This window comes from Lissotriton vulgaris, chromosome 6 (genome assembly GCF_964263255.1).
Source record: "Lissotriton vulgaris chromosome 6, aLisVul1.2, whole genome shotgun sequence".
Lineage (NCBI taxonomy): Eukaryota > Metazoa > Chordata > Amphibia > Caudata > Salamandridae > Lissotriton > Lissotriton vulgaris.
In genome coordinates this window covers 74,136,151-74,151,960 of record NC_141694.1, presented here as the reverse complement: position 1 = coordinate 74,151,960, position 15,810 = coordinate 74,136,151, and the positions used below count along the sequence as shown (strand labels likewise).

Below are 15,810 nucleotides of genomic sequence, written 5' to 3'. Positions count from 1 at the left end.
CTCCTGTGGCGGTAGGCCAAGGTGTTCCCCAAGGCTCGATACTTGCTCCCACACTGTTCAATCTCTATCTAGAACCACTGGGAAATCTCCTAAGTAAATCCGGGATTCACTATCATCTCTATGCTGACGACACTCAACTCTACCTCAAGATTGCCTCTACTCACGATCTCTCCATCCTAAGCTCCACTCTCGACTCCATTCAAAACTGGATGTCAACTCATCAACTGATTCTGAATCCCTCCAAAACTGAATTCCTCCTCTTCTCCTCCTCACTCTCTCCTCCCCCGGTTCAATCATGGATGGATCAGATGAATCTACTAAACAATAAACCCATCATTGTCGACAGCGCCAAATCCCTTGGTGTCATACTAGACAAAAAACTCAATCTAATTCCCCACATCAATTCCATTGCAAAATCTGCTCGATACCAACTGCGCCTTCTTTGGGGCATCCGTCGCTTCTTCCCGGAGCGGGACCTTATAACCCTGGTGCAATCACTGGTCCTCTCCAGACTCGACTACTGCAATTCTCTTCTTACTGGCCTCCCCAAATCCCACTTGTCCCCACTTAAGTCTGTTTTCCACTCAGCAGCTCGTTTCATTTATGGGGCCAAAAGAAGCGATCACATCACACAGATGTTATCCACCCTCCGCTGGCTTCCCTTTGAGGCTAGAGCTATCTACAAGACCGCTTGTATCACCCACAAAGCCCTGCACTCCTCTTCTCCTCGCTACCTGGCGAATAAACTGAAACTCTCTGGAGGCTTTAGACCTTCACGCAATGCGGAGAATCTACTGCTTGAACCTCCCACTTTCAAGAAGGAAAGAACGATGGCCAGTGGCGTAACGAAACTTGAGGGGGCCCCCCTGCAAAGCACATGGAGGGGGCCCCCCTCCCCCGGCGGCCCGGCCCACCACCTACCACTTTGCCCTACCACCCTGAAATCTAGTATATTTTGATTTGAAACCTCCAACAGTCGTCCATTCTGAAAATACTGTGCCTACTGTTTAAAGTTAATGGTCCTGAGTAGGCATAGATTAAAGAGTGCACAGTGAGTGATGCAACAGTGTGAGTTGGGTAAGAGGAGCGACTGCAGAGTGAGTGAGGTGATCATATGTAAGTGCAGAGTTGAACGAAAGAATGCATGGTTAGTGATGGGCTTATTTGAGTGAGATTGCAGATTAAGCAGTGAGGGGGACAGGTGAGTGAAGTGTGACATGAGTGCAGGGTGAGTATGTGCTTGTGTGCCTGCAGGGTGAGGGACAGGGTGAACAGTGCAATTGCATTGTGAGTGCAGAGTGATGACTGTGAGTGCAGGGTGAGCGGGTGAATGGTGTGAGTGCATGGTGGTCAGTGTGAGTGCATTGTGATTGCTGCGAGTGCAGGGTGAGCGTAAAAGTGAAGGGTGAGAATGAGGAGTGGTACAAGTTAAACTATTGTTATTCTGGCATTAATAGTGATCAAGGGTGTAAGAAATAATGTGCTGATCCTGCAACAAACTTCTAGTATTATGATTAGGGTTGCCAGCTCATTATTTTGATGCCTCATACAGGACAAAAATAAGCAGTCACCTAAAGCTGTATTTTCAGCATTTATCTGTGCATACTTCGAACAGCAAATAGAAATAGAAAACACTTTTAACTGTGTTTTAGGGCTGCCTGAATGATCCATGACTGATAATTAAAGGGAACAAAGACAGAAAAGTCACATTACAAATGAATACATACATTTTTATTTATAACCCTATTTAGTGTTAAGACTAGGTCATTCAGTGTCTTTAAACAACAAATGGCTGGCATTTTTCTTTTATCAACCTTACTTTATATTCCATTTCATGAAATGCCTTCTCACACTACAGCAGTAAACGTAAATGTCAAATGTAAGGAATAGGCCCAGGGAGTACTGGAACCAGAAAAGCTAAGCCTCTGTAACCAGTTTACAAAGGTTTGTAAATACAAATGGTCTCTGTCCTCGAGGCAGTTGCCTTCAACTCCCTTGTTTCTGGGCCTGGAAGCTCAGGTCACCTGCACCCACCGCACATGGCACGCACCTTTTAATGTATGAGGTAGGACCCGGCGAGAGAGTGTAGCGATGCCTGTGTGCGCTAGAGCGCTGATGGGGCCCCTAGAGGCTGGAAAACAGGGGCTGCTGCTGGGGGCATAGCTGCCAAGGTTTCAGATTGCCATGTGTGACTGTTGATGTATGTTGGATCCCATCATGCGGTCAGTTGTCTATTACTGACACTTCGGACAAGTGGTTCTGTAATGTTCAGCAACTGTGTCCCCGTGTGTCTAGCACTGAATGGACACATAGATGCAAACACAGCGTTTCAGTGGAGGCGAGTGTTTAAGGAAAGGAGCATACAGGAGTTGATGGACACAGCACGTGAGACAATAACGTGTGCTACAGACATCGATTTAGCCTCACACGTCTGTGAGGGTGAAATACGAACACCCCATGTGTGATCACTAACATCCACAGATGTAGCGCCTAAATGTAGCAATGAAAGGGACTGTGAGTGCCACAATCACAATCTCTGCGTCTGTTGACGAAACCACCACTAACACACTTCTAGCAACCACACGCACTTGCCATTGGAGAATTTTTGTAAAAAAAGAACTTGCATGCCCCTTCTATTCATCAAAATTATGGACAAAGGAGGTAAGTTCTTGTAAAAGTGTTTGATTTCTACACAGCAACACTTTCTTTTCTGAAATGCAGTAAAACGTGCACCTTTTAATAACGTGGAAAAGCAGGAGTTAATGCTGCGATAAACCCAAATTTTATGTTCTAGTATGAATCAGGGTGTGTAGATTGGTAATTCAATGTTTGATGTTACTGTAACTTCATTCAATGAAATCAACAAGAATAAAATGCCAACAACTGTTTGCAGAAAAATGTGAGGTGGCATATTTATTTACCGGGCATAAAAGAACATTATGTGATATTTTTGCACATAGGTTGGTGATATAGCGATGCTAAACATTCTAATAATATTTTATGAAGCTAGCTGAAGATACAGATGCCTTAAGTGGTACCTCTAAATCTGAGCCCGCTGGGCAAAGGTGAAGTATGGCATATGACAGTATTTCCACCCAGCGTGCGCATCCTGCTGTGATATTCTGCCAGATGCAACAGCCATCAATGTGTACCTTGCTATGTGTAAGCAATATAACTAATGTTGCATTGCTATATTTAAATAGTATTTACAGCAAATGATGTCACATCATCATCATACCTGACTTTACACCTTCAGTTGATGTCAACCTCACCATGCGGCTTCAATGTTTCAATTTCCATAAAGTTACCAGATGACGTCATCGTGGATACTATGTTCACAGTCCTTGTCTTTTTCATTTAATAACCTAATGCATTCTGGGAGTTGTACTCTGATTTTATTTTAGCTGAACTAGTTTGACTGACACAACTGAAAACAATGGTTTGGAAAACAAAACTGTGAGACTAGATAGAGCATGGTGCCCCTTTTGACATGCTGCCATCTGGGGGCCTTAGCTTTACAGCAAGGACAGACAACCAAACTGTATTTGTTCTCCAGGCCTAGCTGTGGTCAAGACACCATCTCAGCTCTAGAGCCACCAAAGTAACTAAGATCTGAGTACGACCTTTACAAATGAACAAGGTCACCGAGATTATTCGGGTCTATGGTGTTTTCCTCATTCTCATGGGTTTGTCCCATAATTCAGCATCTGCTGTATAATTTACAGATTTCACCCAAAAAAAAAAGTCGCTGCACATGCTTCCACATACCTGGTTATCTTTGAGTTGCTGATAGCTACATTCATGTGTTAAACTAGCACTAAGGCAGGCAGGGGTTGTGCATTGAAAAGGAGGTGGACTGTCACAGGTTCAAATCTCGGTGGGTTCACTCAGCCTTTTATCCTCCTGAGGTCGACAAAATGAGTACCATTGAGTTGGTAACAATAAACATCTGTTATTCAGCACCAAGAAGCCTACGGGTGAAAGTCCTCTATAAATATACGTAATGGTATGTAATTGTGGGGAGGGGCATCTGTATGCACAGAGCATTCACAAAGGCTGGGAGGCTGCCCCGAAGTGAGGTGTGCTGCAACCTCAGTGGGTAGGGCCTGCTTCTACTCTGCAGCTACTGGGGGGCGGAGGGGGGGGGAACCTTATCAAGAGAGAGGGTCACAGATTAAGATCTCATTCTTCCACAGGTGATGAAAGGATTACCATTTTAGAGAATACCCGTTTTTTACTGTAGCTTCAAAGCACAATTAAATGTGTGGTCTATATTGTAAATGGTGACAGTACGCTCCATTCTCCATAGTTAGAACAACTGTGATCATGTGAATCTGCGGCTGCAGCATTTTCTGCAAAATTATGTATTTAGTTCACTGTCCGCATAATTTACTAATTGCTGCATAATTAGCAGATTTCAACCTTTTATTTAATTTCTAGCTGAAATGGACCAAGGATTGCTGAAAAAGAAACTGGTAACGTTTCAGTCCTGCTTGCTGTGTCCAGGTATTAAACGGGCATGAATGAGGTTAAACTTTTTCCTCAGACAGCATCAACAAGATTTGAAACGACAAACTAGCAAAGTAATACTGCCACAGAATAAGATGCGTTATGCAACACAATTTACCTTTTTTGCCTCATAATTTAGCCAACCATGCTGCATAATTTGGTCTACCATTGCCACATAATTCCAGTGGCCCTGTCCATTAACTTGGGGAATGTAAAGTGGAACTCACTATAGCGTTTTCTGAATGTAACATGCACACAGCATAAATAGTCTGGTTAATGTTCTTCACACACAGAAACAGATGCCTAACTACTAATGTGAGGGACTATAATCTGGTGAGTGTGCAGTGCACAGACTACAGCTTAGTGAATGCTCAATATAGCCTGATAAATGTGCAATGCCAGCTATGTAGTGTACACTCTGGTCTGACACCATGTTGAATGTACTCTATATTTTTTGTGAGAGCACTTTACTAGTCCCAATAACCAACAATACCACCTGATTAACCACTGACCGTGGATTCAGAGTAGTGTACTACTCGCCATAAAGTTCTTCCGCGCCTGATCAAGGGTAGCAAGCGCTATATAAATGCAATTAGATTTGCAATTACAATATAATATAGACTGTGAAACGTACAGAAAGTGAGCTATAGTTTGGTGAACAGACAATGCAAACACTCACTTAGGGAACGTACAGGCTGAAGTCTGGTGAATGTACAGCATAAATGAAGGTAAGCATACAATCTAGTGCTGACTGTACAATACACCCTGTATGGACTGGTGACTCACTGCACACATTGCATAGTGAATATCTCTGCCTACTGTATACCCTGGTGAATTTACAGCTTATGCACAGACAGAAATACTATCTAGTGGCAAATACCTGGGGCTGTCTGGTGAAAGTACAGTGTGCTAGTGCTATGCACTCGTGAAAGTACAGCATACACATAGGAAGATAACTATCCACTGGTGAATATGTAGTGGCGCCAAGTGCACACTCTGGTGAATGTAGAATGCATGCATTAATGCATGTTAATGTCCAGGGCTTGTCTAGTGAACATAATGTGGCACACTCACAAGAGACCACTTCGAAAACTAACATAACTGGCAGCTGTCGGCGTTAAGAGGCCAAGGCACTGGCAGACACTGCACCCCACCTTAGAACATCAGCTAACCTTGGCAATACACTAGCCAGGTGGAGACTAAACTGATCACAACCAGGTAGGTTGGTGACTGTTTAGCACATATTTTTTATTTATTTTAGAGTTTTATAGAGCGTGAACTTGACCCGTGAGGGTATCAGAGCGCTTTACAGGAATTATCACAGTGTACAAACAAAGTCAATGTGCAGAAGTATACAGAAACTGTACAAAGGGGTGTATTTACAATTAATTCAAACACACTTTTTCATACCATGAATTCTTAATTCTATTAGTAGTCTCCCACCCTTTCGTTATCTGATGTTGTTACGCCCATGGAAAGCAAAGGTCATACTTTTCTTTGAATCTTCTGCACAAGCATTGTTTTCTCCTTCGTTACTCCATACTCTCTTAAATTCCTCTGTATGTGTTCCCCCACCCCAAATTATATCCCATTTTCAAAGGCATCCTCTAGCTATGTATGTTTCTTTCTCCGCCCCTGTGAACCAATCTAAGTCTTCCTCCCATCCCCGGAGATATGGTGGTCTGGATGCCCCCACATTTTGGCTATATTCCTTTTTGCCACTATTGCCACTACTTTAACCCATATCACTGTGTACTTGGGCTGTATTGTTTTCTTGACTATAAAAGTGATGGTGTTTGAACTCAGCCATCATCTGGAATTGCTTGTGCCACAGCTACCAGGGGTTGAACAGAGTATCAACGAGACTTGAATTAAGACATAAGCAGTGTATGTTTATTAAGTAGGTAAGGGTTCCTACATCCCAAATTAATACCAATTTATGAAAGTCTGAACTAAGATAAAGCAGTTGATTTTACTTTATTTCGCACACTACATTGAACTTAGAAAACATACTATCAAGCTGGTGTCTTATGTGCAAAAAGCTCTAAGTTATGGACTGGGCTAAATGATGTAAGAAATGTGTGAAGTTTTCCCTGTACACTAAACAATGTCTATTCGAACAGAAAGCTATCTATAGAATCTATATAACACGCAATTGCAAACATATACAAGAGGCATGGAGAAGCGATATTCAGATATGCAGACAAATGCTATTTGTTACTTCAGAAGTGAGCCTATATAAAAATGCGTAAAATTAATTAGACAGAGGTTTTTTTTAGCAAGGTTTGACTGCCGTGGTTACTGTTTAATTAAACTTAAAATCTTGCAGCCACTTTCGTTAAACTCAGGCATTCATGGAATGTAGGGGGATCACCAAATCTTGCCATTTCCTTCACAAAAGAACTTGCTTTCAGTTATTCAGAGCACCATTTCATAAATAAAAAGACTCAGAGGCCCGGACCAGTCGGGGCCCTGAAGTGCGCACCATTATTAAATGAAGAGGCTTTAACACCCCCCACCCCACTGTAGAAACACCCCTCCCCCCCCCCAACCTGGCAACCGGGAACCTGCATCACTTACTGTCTGGCAGGGGACGGTCCTTCTTAGTCTCTGGCGCTGCGTGGCTGAGTCTGAGACCTGGGGCTGCCTAACATCAATTCCGATTTGCCGCGCACCCACCACTTCCTATTTCATTAATGAAGACTGAGGCCCGGCTGGGGGCCCGCGCGTGCGCAGTTGAACTTTCACACCTTTTGAGAAGAGCCTCTGAGGCCCGGGCAAATTTCGTACCATTTAATTTATTAAGAAGCCGGGGCCGGTGTGTGGCCCGTGCGCACAGATTCATGATGTTCATTATGAAGCTTGCCACTTGCTGCCTGGCTCTGCTGCTGAGTGAGCCGAGGGGGGCCCCCACCCGGAGCATTGGGGCCCCGAGGCCCCCCCGCAATGCGGGGGCTGCGGGGGCCTGTGTTACGCCCCTGACGATGGCCCAATCCTTTTCAGGCAACACAGTGAGAATCTGGAACTCATTCCCGCCTCAGCTCCGGACCACCGCCTCCTCCCAGGCCTTTAAAAGGGACCTCAAAGTTCTCCTCCTCCAGAGACACCTCCAAAAGTAATTCACGTCCTCTCTTTTATATGAAGGAAGACCTCCCACTACTGAAAATTTCTTCTTTTCATGTCGATGGAAGTGCCTTCCCAGTGTGTTCTTGTGGTTAGAGTGTTTGCCTTTTATTGCAGTATTATCCATGTACTCGTGTTTGGTACCCTCTTGCAACTTGCACTCACCACTTTGCCCCTGTAACACACGGTTTGCTTCCTCTCACATGTTTTTTACCTTTGATACTTGCACAAGTGCCACCTTCACCTACGTAACGTTTGTTCTTGTGCTTGAGTGTCTAGCATATATTGCAGTATTATACCTCAAATTATACTCTATTTTCTCTTGTAGCCTGCACACTTGTCACTTTTTCCTCCTGTGCACTTTTTACTACCTCATGTATTTTTGGTAGCTCACATTTTTACTACCTCATGTATTTTGTTTGCTCAGAAGTGTCACTATTACCTTGTCTACCTCATGTATTTTTGGTTGCTCACAATTTTTACTACCTCATGTATTTTTGGTTGCTCACAATGATCACTTTACCGTATGTAACGTAACGTATGCTTTTGCAATCTGCTGTTCGTGTAATGTTCTCAGTTTGTATCATTTCTGTTCCTTTTGTAAAGCTATATAAAACTGCATAAATAAAAATAAAATAAATAAAAAATAAATAATGCTTGTTTAGGACTTGTGCCCTGATTGACATGGCTCATCAACTCCGAGAAATGTTTGTCTGCCTGTCACAAAAAAGAATGATGAAAATCCTGCAAACGGGGCCATGATATTGTTCCGCTTATGGGTATTTTGAAAGTGGTTTAAACAAAAACATGTAACCATCCTGCCTTGAGCAGTCGCAATTACAGCAGGGGATAGAAGAAAAATGCAATGTAAAATAATTAACAGAAACAAAAACAGTTTCAATGGTTGACGTAAATTCCAATCCGCAGCCGAAAAGGCAACAGCATTGGTACAAAACATCAGCGTCCAGCCCAGATAGGACGGTGGAAGAACGGTTTCTCCGTGTGAGAAGATGTGACATGCCCGAGTTGCTGACTTTGGAACAGGGTTCGAGTCTCTGTCTCAGCTCGTCATACTGTGATTCTGGCAAAACAAAGTAATCATCCCAGTGCCTAAAATATATATATATATATATACATATATATATTCCTGACACCTTCGGGTAAAGTCCGCGAGAGATAAAAACGCATAAATAAACCGAAGCACGCATGCGCAAAGTGAGTGACACGCGTAGGGTGTGCACAGCCAGACGGGGAGCACGAATAGACAGGCAGAACCTCCATGAATCGGCACCCCTCTGACGTAGAGGTGTACAAAACGACGGGGGTGTAAATATAGTTAGAACACCGGCTTGCCATTAATGATCGCAGGGCTTCGAGGCGAGGGATCCTTGGGGCGCATGCGCCTGGGATTAGTATGGTAGGTCTGCGCATGCCCAGGAGGCTACAGACTGTCTCCGCCTCTGTCAGAGTTTAGTACCCCGCACGGCCCCTCCTCGCGGCGCTGTAAACTCTTGTTGCCACCCCAAACGTGTATGGGGTGAGGGTCGTTTTCTGGCTGGGGGTGTGTGTAGTGAGCCGCGTGCCCCCTCTCGGTGCTGTGCTAAGGGCCTGGCGTCAACTGCAGGGTTCAGACCCGTCTCCCAGCTGGGTGGTTTCTCTGAACTCGCCCAGTCTAGCCCCCCCCCCCCTCTTTGTGTGAAGGGGCCCAGCCCCCCCTCCAGACAGAGGCAGCGAGGGGCGCCTGTCAGCTCCACTGGCAGCCTGGAGGTGCACCGTCGCCATCCAGCATGTCCTAACGGGAAAGTACTACAAGTACCAGCATGCAGTGCGATCAGAGCAGCCGAATCACTGCCCTCTTGTGAGCCAACCCACCGGTGCCAGGCAGAACCCCCACCTCTGTGCAGGCAGGGTGACCCCCAACACAGATCCGGCAGGAAAGAACCCCACCACAACCTCGCCCATGTCCAGCTAAGTCCACATCTGCCCCGGTGCCACCCACCACTGCCCAGCCAGGTCCCATCCCTACCCTGGTGTAACCACTGTCCAGCCAGGTCCCATCCCTACCCTGGTGTAACCACTGCCCAGCCAGGTCCAATCCCTGCCCTGGTGTAACCACTGCCCAGCCAGGTCCCATCTCTGCCTTGGTGGAACCCACACTGCCCAGCCAGGAGTCCTGCCTCTGTCCAGACAAGGCGCCCACCTCACAGCTCTGCACCTGTGATGCCAGTGGCTCTGATCGCAGGAGCAGTCACAGCTACATTCGGGGTCTCCAGGGACAAAGCAGCCCAACCATGTTCAAGAGACAGTCTGTGCAGGTGAGGGGTGCCTGGGGGTGCACTGGGGGGTGTGCCAGGGAACGCGCAGAGGATTGCGCCAAGGGGTATGCCAGGGTGTGTGTTTTTGGGAGTGTGGTCTTGTGAGTGTGCGCCAAGGAGTGTGCGCTTAGGACTGTGTGCCAGGGACAGTGCCATGGTGTATGCCAAGCGCTGTGCCTAGAAGTGTGCCAGTGCCTTGGGGTGCACCTGGGAGTGTGTGCCTGGGAAAGTGTGTCTGGGAGTGTGCAAGGGATGGTGCCAGAGAGTGTTAATGGGAGTGTGCGCCTGGGGGCATGCCTGAGACAGTGCCAGAGGCAGTTCCTAGGAGTGTGTGCCTGGGAGTGCGCCTGGAGCGTGCAAGGGACGGCGCCAGGGAGTGTGTGCCAGGGAGTGCTCATGGGAATGTGCATCTAGGAGTGTGCCTGGGGGCGTGCCAGAGACAGTGCCTGAGAGTGTGTGCCCTGGGACTGTGCCCTTGGGAGTGTGTAAAAGTGATGGTGCCGGGGAGTGTTAATGGAAGTGTTTGCCTGGGACAGTGTGCCAGGGATAGTGCGTGGGAGTGTGTGCACTGGAACAGTGTGCCTGGGAGTGTGCCAGGGATAGAGCGTGGGAGTGTGTGCCAGGGGGTGTGTCAGGGACAGTGTGCCAGGGAGTGCGCTTGGGGGCATGCCTGAGACCGTGCCAGAGACAGTTCCTGGGAGTGTGTGCCAGGGAGTGTTCATGGGAGTGTGCTAGGGATAGTGCAAGGGACGGCGCCAGGGAGTGGGCCAGGGACAGTGTGCCAGGGAGTGTGCCTGAGACAGTGCCAGGGACAGTTCCTGGGTGTGTGTGCCTGGGGAGTGTGTGTGCCTGGGGGAGTGTGTGTGCCTGGGGGAGTGTGTGTGCCTGGGGGAGTGTGTGTGCCTGGGGGAGTGTGTGTGTGTTCCTGGGGGAGTTTGTGTGTGTTCCTGGGGGAGTTTGTGTGTGCCCCTGGGGGAGTGTGTGTGTGCCCCTGGGGGAGTGTGTGTGTGTGCCCCTGGGGGAGTGTGTGTGTGTGCCCCTGGGGGAGTGTGTGTGTGTGCCCCTGGGGGAGTGTGTGTGTGGTGTGTGTGTGTGCCCCTGGGGGAGTGTGTGTGTGTGCCCCTGGGGGAGTGTGTGTGTGTGCCCCTGGGGGAGTGTGTGTGTGTGCCCCTGGGGGAGTGTGTGTGTTCCCCTGGGGGAGTGTGTGTGTGCCCCTGGGGGAGTGTGTGTTTGCGCCTGGGGAGTGTGTGTGTGCGCCTGGTGGAGTGTTGTGCGCGCCTGGTGGAGTGTGTGTGCGCGCCTGGGGGAGTGTGTGTGTGCCTGGGGGAGTGTGTGTGTGTGTGCCTGGGGGAGTGTGTGTGTGTGTGCCTGGGGGAGTGTGTGTGTGTGCGCCTGGGGGAGTGTGTGTGTGTGTGCCTGGGGGAGTGTGTGTGTGTGTGCCTGGGGGAGTGTGTGTGTGTGTGTGCCTGGGGGAGTGTGTGCGTGTGTGTGCCTGGGGGAGTGTGTGTGCCTGGGGGAGTGTGTGTCTGTGTGCCTGGGGGAGTGTGTGTCTGTGTGCCTGGGGGAGTGTGTGTGCGCCTGGGGGAGTGTGTGTGTGTGTGCCTGGGGGAGTGTGTGTGTGTGTGCCTGGGGGAGTGTGTGTGTGTGTGTGTGCCTGGGGGAGTGTGTGTGTGTGTGTGTGCCTGGGGGAGTGTGTGTGTGTGTGCGCCTGGGGGAGTGTGTTGATTCGAGGATGATTCCCAGGTTGCATGCATGGTCGGTGGGGTCGGGGCTGCCCCCAGTGCCGTTGGCCACCAGGAGTTGTCCCAGGCTGACGGGTTGGAGCAGAGGATGAGTACCTCCGTCTTGTCCGAGTTCAGCTTCAGACTGCTGATCTTCATCCAGTCGGCAACGGCCTTCATTCCTTCATGGAGGTTGGCTTTGGCGGTGATGGGGTCCTAGGTGAGGGAGAGGATCAGTTGAGTGTCGTCTGCGTTGGAGATTATGTTGAGGTCGTGCTGTCGGGCGACATGTGCGAGCAGGGCCATGTAAATGTTGAACAGTGTCGGGCTGAGGGAGGATCCTTGAGGTACTCCGCAGATGATCTTGGAAGCTTCGGAACGGAACGGCGGGAGGCGGACGCTCTGGGTTCTGCTGGAGAGGAAGGAGGCGGTCCATTCCAGAGCCTTGTCTCGGATTCCTGCGGCGTGGAGGCGTGCGCGTAGTGTGCGGTGGCAGACGGTGTTGAAGGCGGCGGAGAGGTCTAGGAGGATGAGTGCTGCAGTCTCCCTGTTGATCTGAATTCTTCTTCCTCCCTGTGGGAAAGGGTCTCCACCGCTTCAGTAAACGAGGTCACCCTCTCATGCAGCTTTGCCACATCCAGGCCCAAGTCCTCCAAAGACTGCTCGTGTCGCTTAACTGTATCCACCGACCTTGCTGTGGTCGTCTCGCAGGAACCCCAGATTGAAGGAGACCTGGTCTATTTTGTGTTCCAGGACTTCCCTAGAGGAGTTTACAGTGGTATGGTCGCGATCTAGCTTGTGTGCCGGTGTCACGGCCTGTTCCCCTCTTGTAGGGACCCTCGGCCCCTCAGCTCAATGCAAGGTCATCTGTCGCTGGGAGATCCTGCCAGGGGGCTGGTCCCCTCACCGGGCACGTGTGGCCCATGTCAACAGCTGGGGCCCACACTGCCCCCAAGGTGCCGTGTGTCACAGAGACCATCGGGTCCAACAATGCTCTCTGTCCACTCTGGGAGGTCCGCCACCTCTTTTTGTGCCAACAGCGACCCATCGGCCACTCAACACATCCTCGTCATGGGCAGCAAGTTGAGGCCCTCTCCAGCCCCAGCATGGCCGGGCTGGGTCAGTCTCCTCCTGACCCTACGTGGCCTGCACAAGCTGTCTCTACACTCTGACTGGGCACTGTAGGCGGCACAGCGCCTCCAGTGTCAGCAGCAGAGGTGGGCTAAGGGACCCACCCACTGCTTTACTTCTATCGGGGCCCACCAGGAGTTAATTGATTCAGCCTGCCCCAGGCTGCAGTGAGCCCCACAGTTCTGACCTTGCTACATGAACCTTCCTGATAAACCTATCCCTAAAGAGAATATCTGCCTTCATGAGTCCTGTGGCATCTGCTGTGCTTCTCGGATATCCTTTGGGATTGATATCATTGGGTTTCCATCTGATCTTTTTCACTCTCTACGCAACTCTTCTGGGACTGTGGTGTATTACGCCCTTGAGTCTACCATCAATTGCAGTCCTTTCTCATTTACCTTGAAGGTCGCTCATGGTGGACAGTACTCACCAGATCTTTCGTTTGCTCCACCTGTGCTTAGTATTCCTTATACCGCCACTCCTTCCTCACCCACTATCGCCATACTATCCTTGCCGCTCTTGTCCCTAAACAGTTCACGAAGTGGCCTCTCCTGCATCATCTGCACTCCCCCTTGACTGGAAAAAAGGTTTAGACTGAACGGTGCCTCTAACTCCAGAACTTGTGCACCCTTCTGACTTCCACTATATCCGTTACCTCCTCTCTCACCGCCTCCCAGTTTGCTGCTATCCTTGGTTTTGACTATGCTCGCTTACCCCTCGCTACTACAGCCTGCTCCATTCCATTCTTCTGCTCCACACTTTCTGCTTCCTTCATGCAGCAAGTAGATTGTGCTCCTATCTAGGCCGTTTCAGTGGCCTCTTTTAAAAGGGAATCCTGGTCGCCGACAGCTGCCCCTGTATTTTCTTAGTGGAGCAGCAGAGTTGATCCTTCGCTAGTTTGTCCATGGCTGAACTGGCATTTCATCTCAACTCTTGCACTCTGGCCACAGAGTCATCCATGGCCTCATTCCTTCTCTGCGACTGGGGGCAGTATTTGTGATGCACCATTGCGAAGTTGACTGGTTCTGCACATCTGTTGTTTACCTTTGTCTCTGCTCCCTGATACACATCTGGGACGCCATGGCTTTGTTTATCTTTAGTAACAGTGAAGTACTTGAAGATACGTAGCCTTACCCTACCTAAAGCTACTGATTAACAAATTCTTTTTTTCTCCTAGAGATAAAGTTTTCTTCATCAAAGCAACTAGGTAGTTATCAAATAATTTCACCTATTCCTCCCAGTCGATTGGTGGTGGACCTCACCTGACAGAAAACACAGAGGGTGGGTGATTCGTGAAGAATCCATTGCAACTTAAACAACTCTGATAGTGTCTGTGTCCTGAAGTTGCTGCTGCTGAGTTTTCCTTTAGTAACCTCCACGTGCCTGTGAAGGCGGCGTGGATGATCACATACTTCCAGGAAGTAGGTGGTACCCTTGCTCTGAGGTTGGTGACACGGTGTTGAAGGAAATGGCACAAATAGGGTCACCCGGGTCACTCACGACCACCTCTCAGCCTTCCATACTGAATGAAGAGTCGGTCAAATAGTAGAGTATACTTGTTTATTCAGGTACACTCAGAGTGGAGCCCAGTATGCCCAGTTGCTTAGGAGTGCTGCAGAGGGACTGACCACAGCAAGCATAACAATACATTATGTACACTTCAAAACCAATCAAAGCACGGCCATTATGGAATTTTCAAAGGAAATGCCGCTGGACAGTAAATTATAAAGGAGTAAGTTTCGATTCTGAGGCCAGGCACACATTATCTGCTATTCAAGGTCACTCTGCCTGTGCCCACCACTAGACAAGTGGGAGAAGGCCTACACCTAAAAAGAAAGGTATGCGCTAATAAGAACAGTGCATTCATTAGTGTAACGAAACTCCGCTCCGAAGAAACATAACTAAGAGAAGGCCATTTCTCAGAAATGACAAAGGATTAGTTTCGGTTATGATTCAAAATGGTGGCCATTCACAAAATGGTGCAGCGAATGCTAACTTTACATAAACAATGCTAAAGCATATTTTTCCATTCTAACATAGATCCTGAGTGTGTAACTGCCTCAAAATATCAACCGGAACCAGCAGCCTAAAAACATTTCAATATCAGCAAGAGTCATTACAGTAGAAGAGGAGGCTTCTGTTAATTTCTTATAATATGCAATAGGATTTTTCCTAGGGTCAGGCAAATGAGTCTTAAGAGACAAAACTTCACTTCTTTTCCACGGAGTATTAACCCATTGTTCCTGAGACCTAGTAACATTGCCACAACCATCCGTTAATTCCAGTATTTCTGGATGATATATGGGATGAACCTCCCGCATCAGAAACTAAGACACTGACCTGGGACTTTCCTCATGCAGTCATCCCCTATAAGCTATTATTGTTGCAACATTAGAAAAAACCTGTCCTGTCCCCGATTTAATAATATACACCCAATCTCTAATGTCATTTAAAATTTGAGGCACTTCCACTTCAAAGTACTGTTGCCAAAGACCAGTTAATGTAGCAAACATGTGTTTAAGTGCATGCTGGTGTATAAAGGGCTCAAAATCTCTCATAGTTGCCCAGACATCATCTACACTATGAATAGGATTACGGGCCCACTGTGCAGCCTGATTAGCTATTACCCGTTTTTCGTCATCTTCCAATTCAGATCGCACTAACTGACCAATGCGCTCCTTAAATTTCGTCCAGTCCCTGTCCTGAAATCCACGTACTGGTGTCCCGCTTATTACTAATGCCGGAGGATGAAAACCATAGTAGGAGAAGCAACAGAAGTGACGGGCACTAACATCACTGATGGTTGCGTCGCAGGAGAAAGATCTGGCAAAAGGGAGGCTGAGACAATAGGTGTGGCAGGGGTACTAACAGCCACAGTCGCCCCAGATGTCAAAGACACAGAAGGAAGAGGAGGAGCCAAAGCCACAGCCGTTGACTGAACAGTAGATATATGGACAGAAACAGTAGACTCAACTGTAACGGGTGGCTGTGAGGGCACCGGAACAGTGAGA

The 15,810-nt window shown here is 48.3% G+C and overlaps 1 protein-coding gene across 3 annotated transcripts in view; it reads left to right on the top strand.

Annotated features, from left to right (window-relative positions):
• The first annotated feature begins 9,592 nt into the window (after positions 1–9,592).
• Positions 9,593–15,810, top strand: part of LOC147706814 (uncharacterized) — a 160,257-nt gene continuing 154,039 nt past the window's right edge. For all 3 annotated transcript variants that reach the window (XM_086925941.1, XM_086925942.1, XM_086925940.1), the window contains exon 1: positions 9,593–9,947. In XM_086925941.1, the coding sequence (XP_086782067.1) occupies positions 9,924–9,947 (24 nt within the window). In that variant the 5' untranslated portion in view covers positions 9,593–9,923. The remainder of the gene's footprint in view (positions 9,948–15,810) is intronic.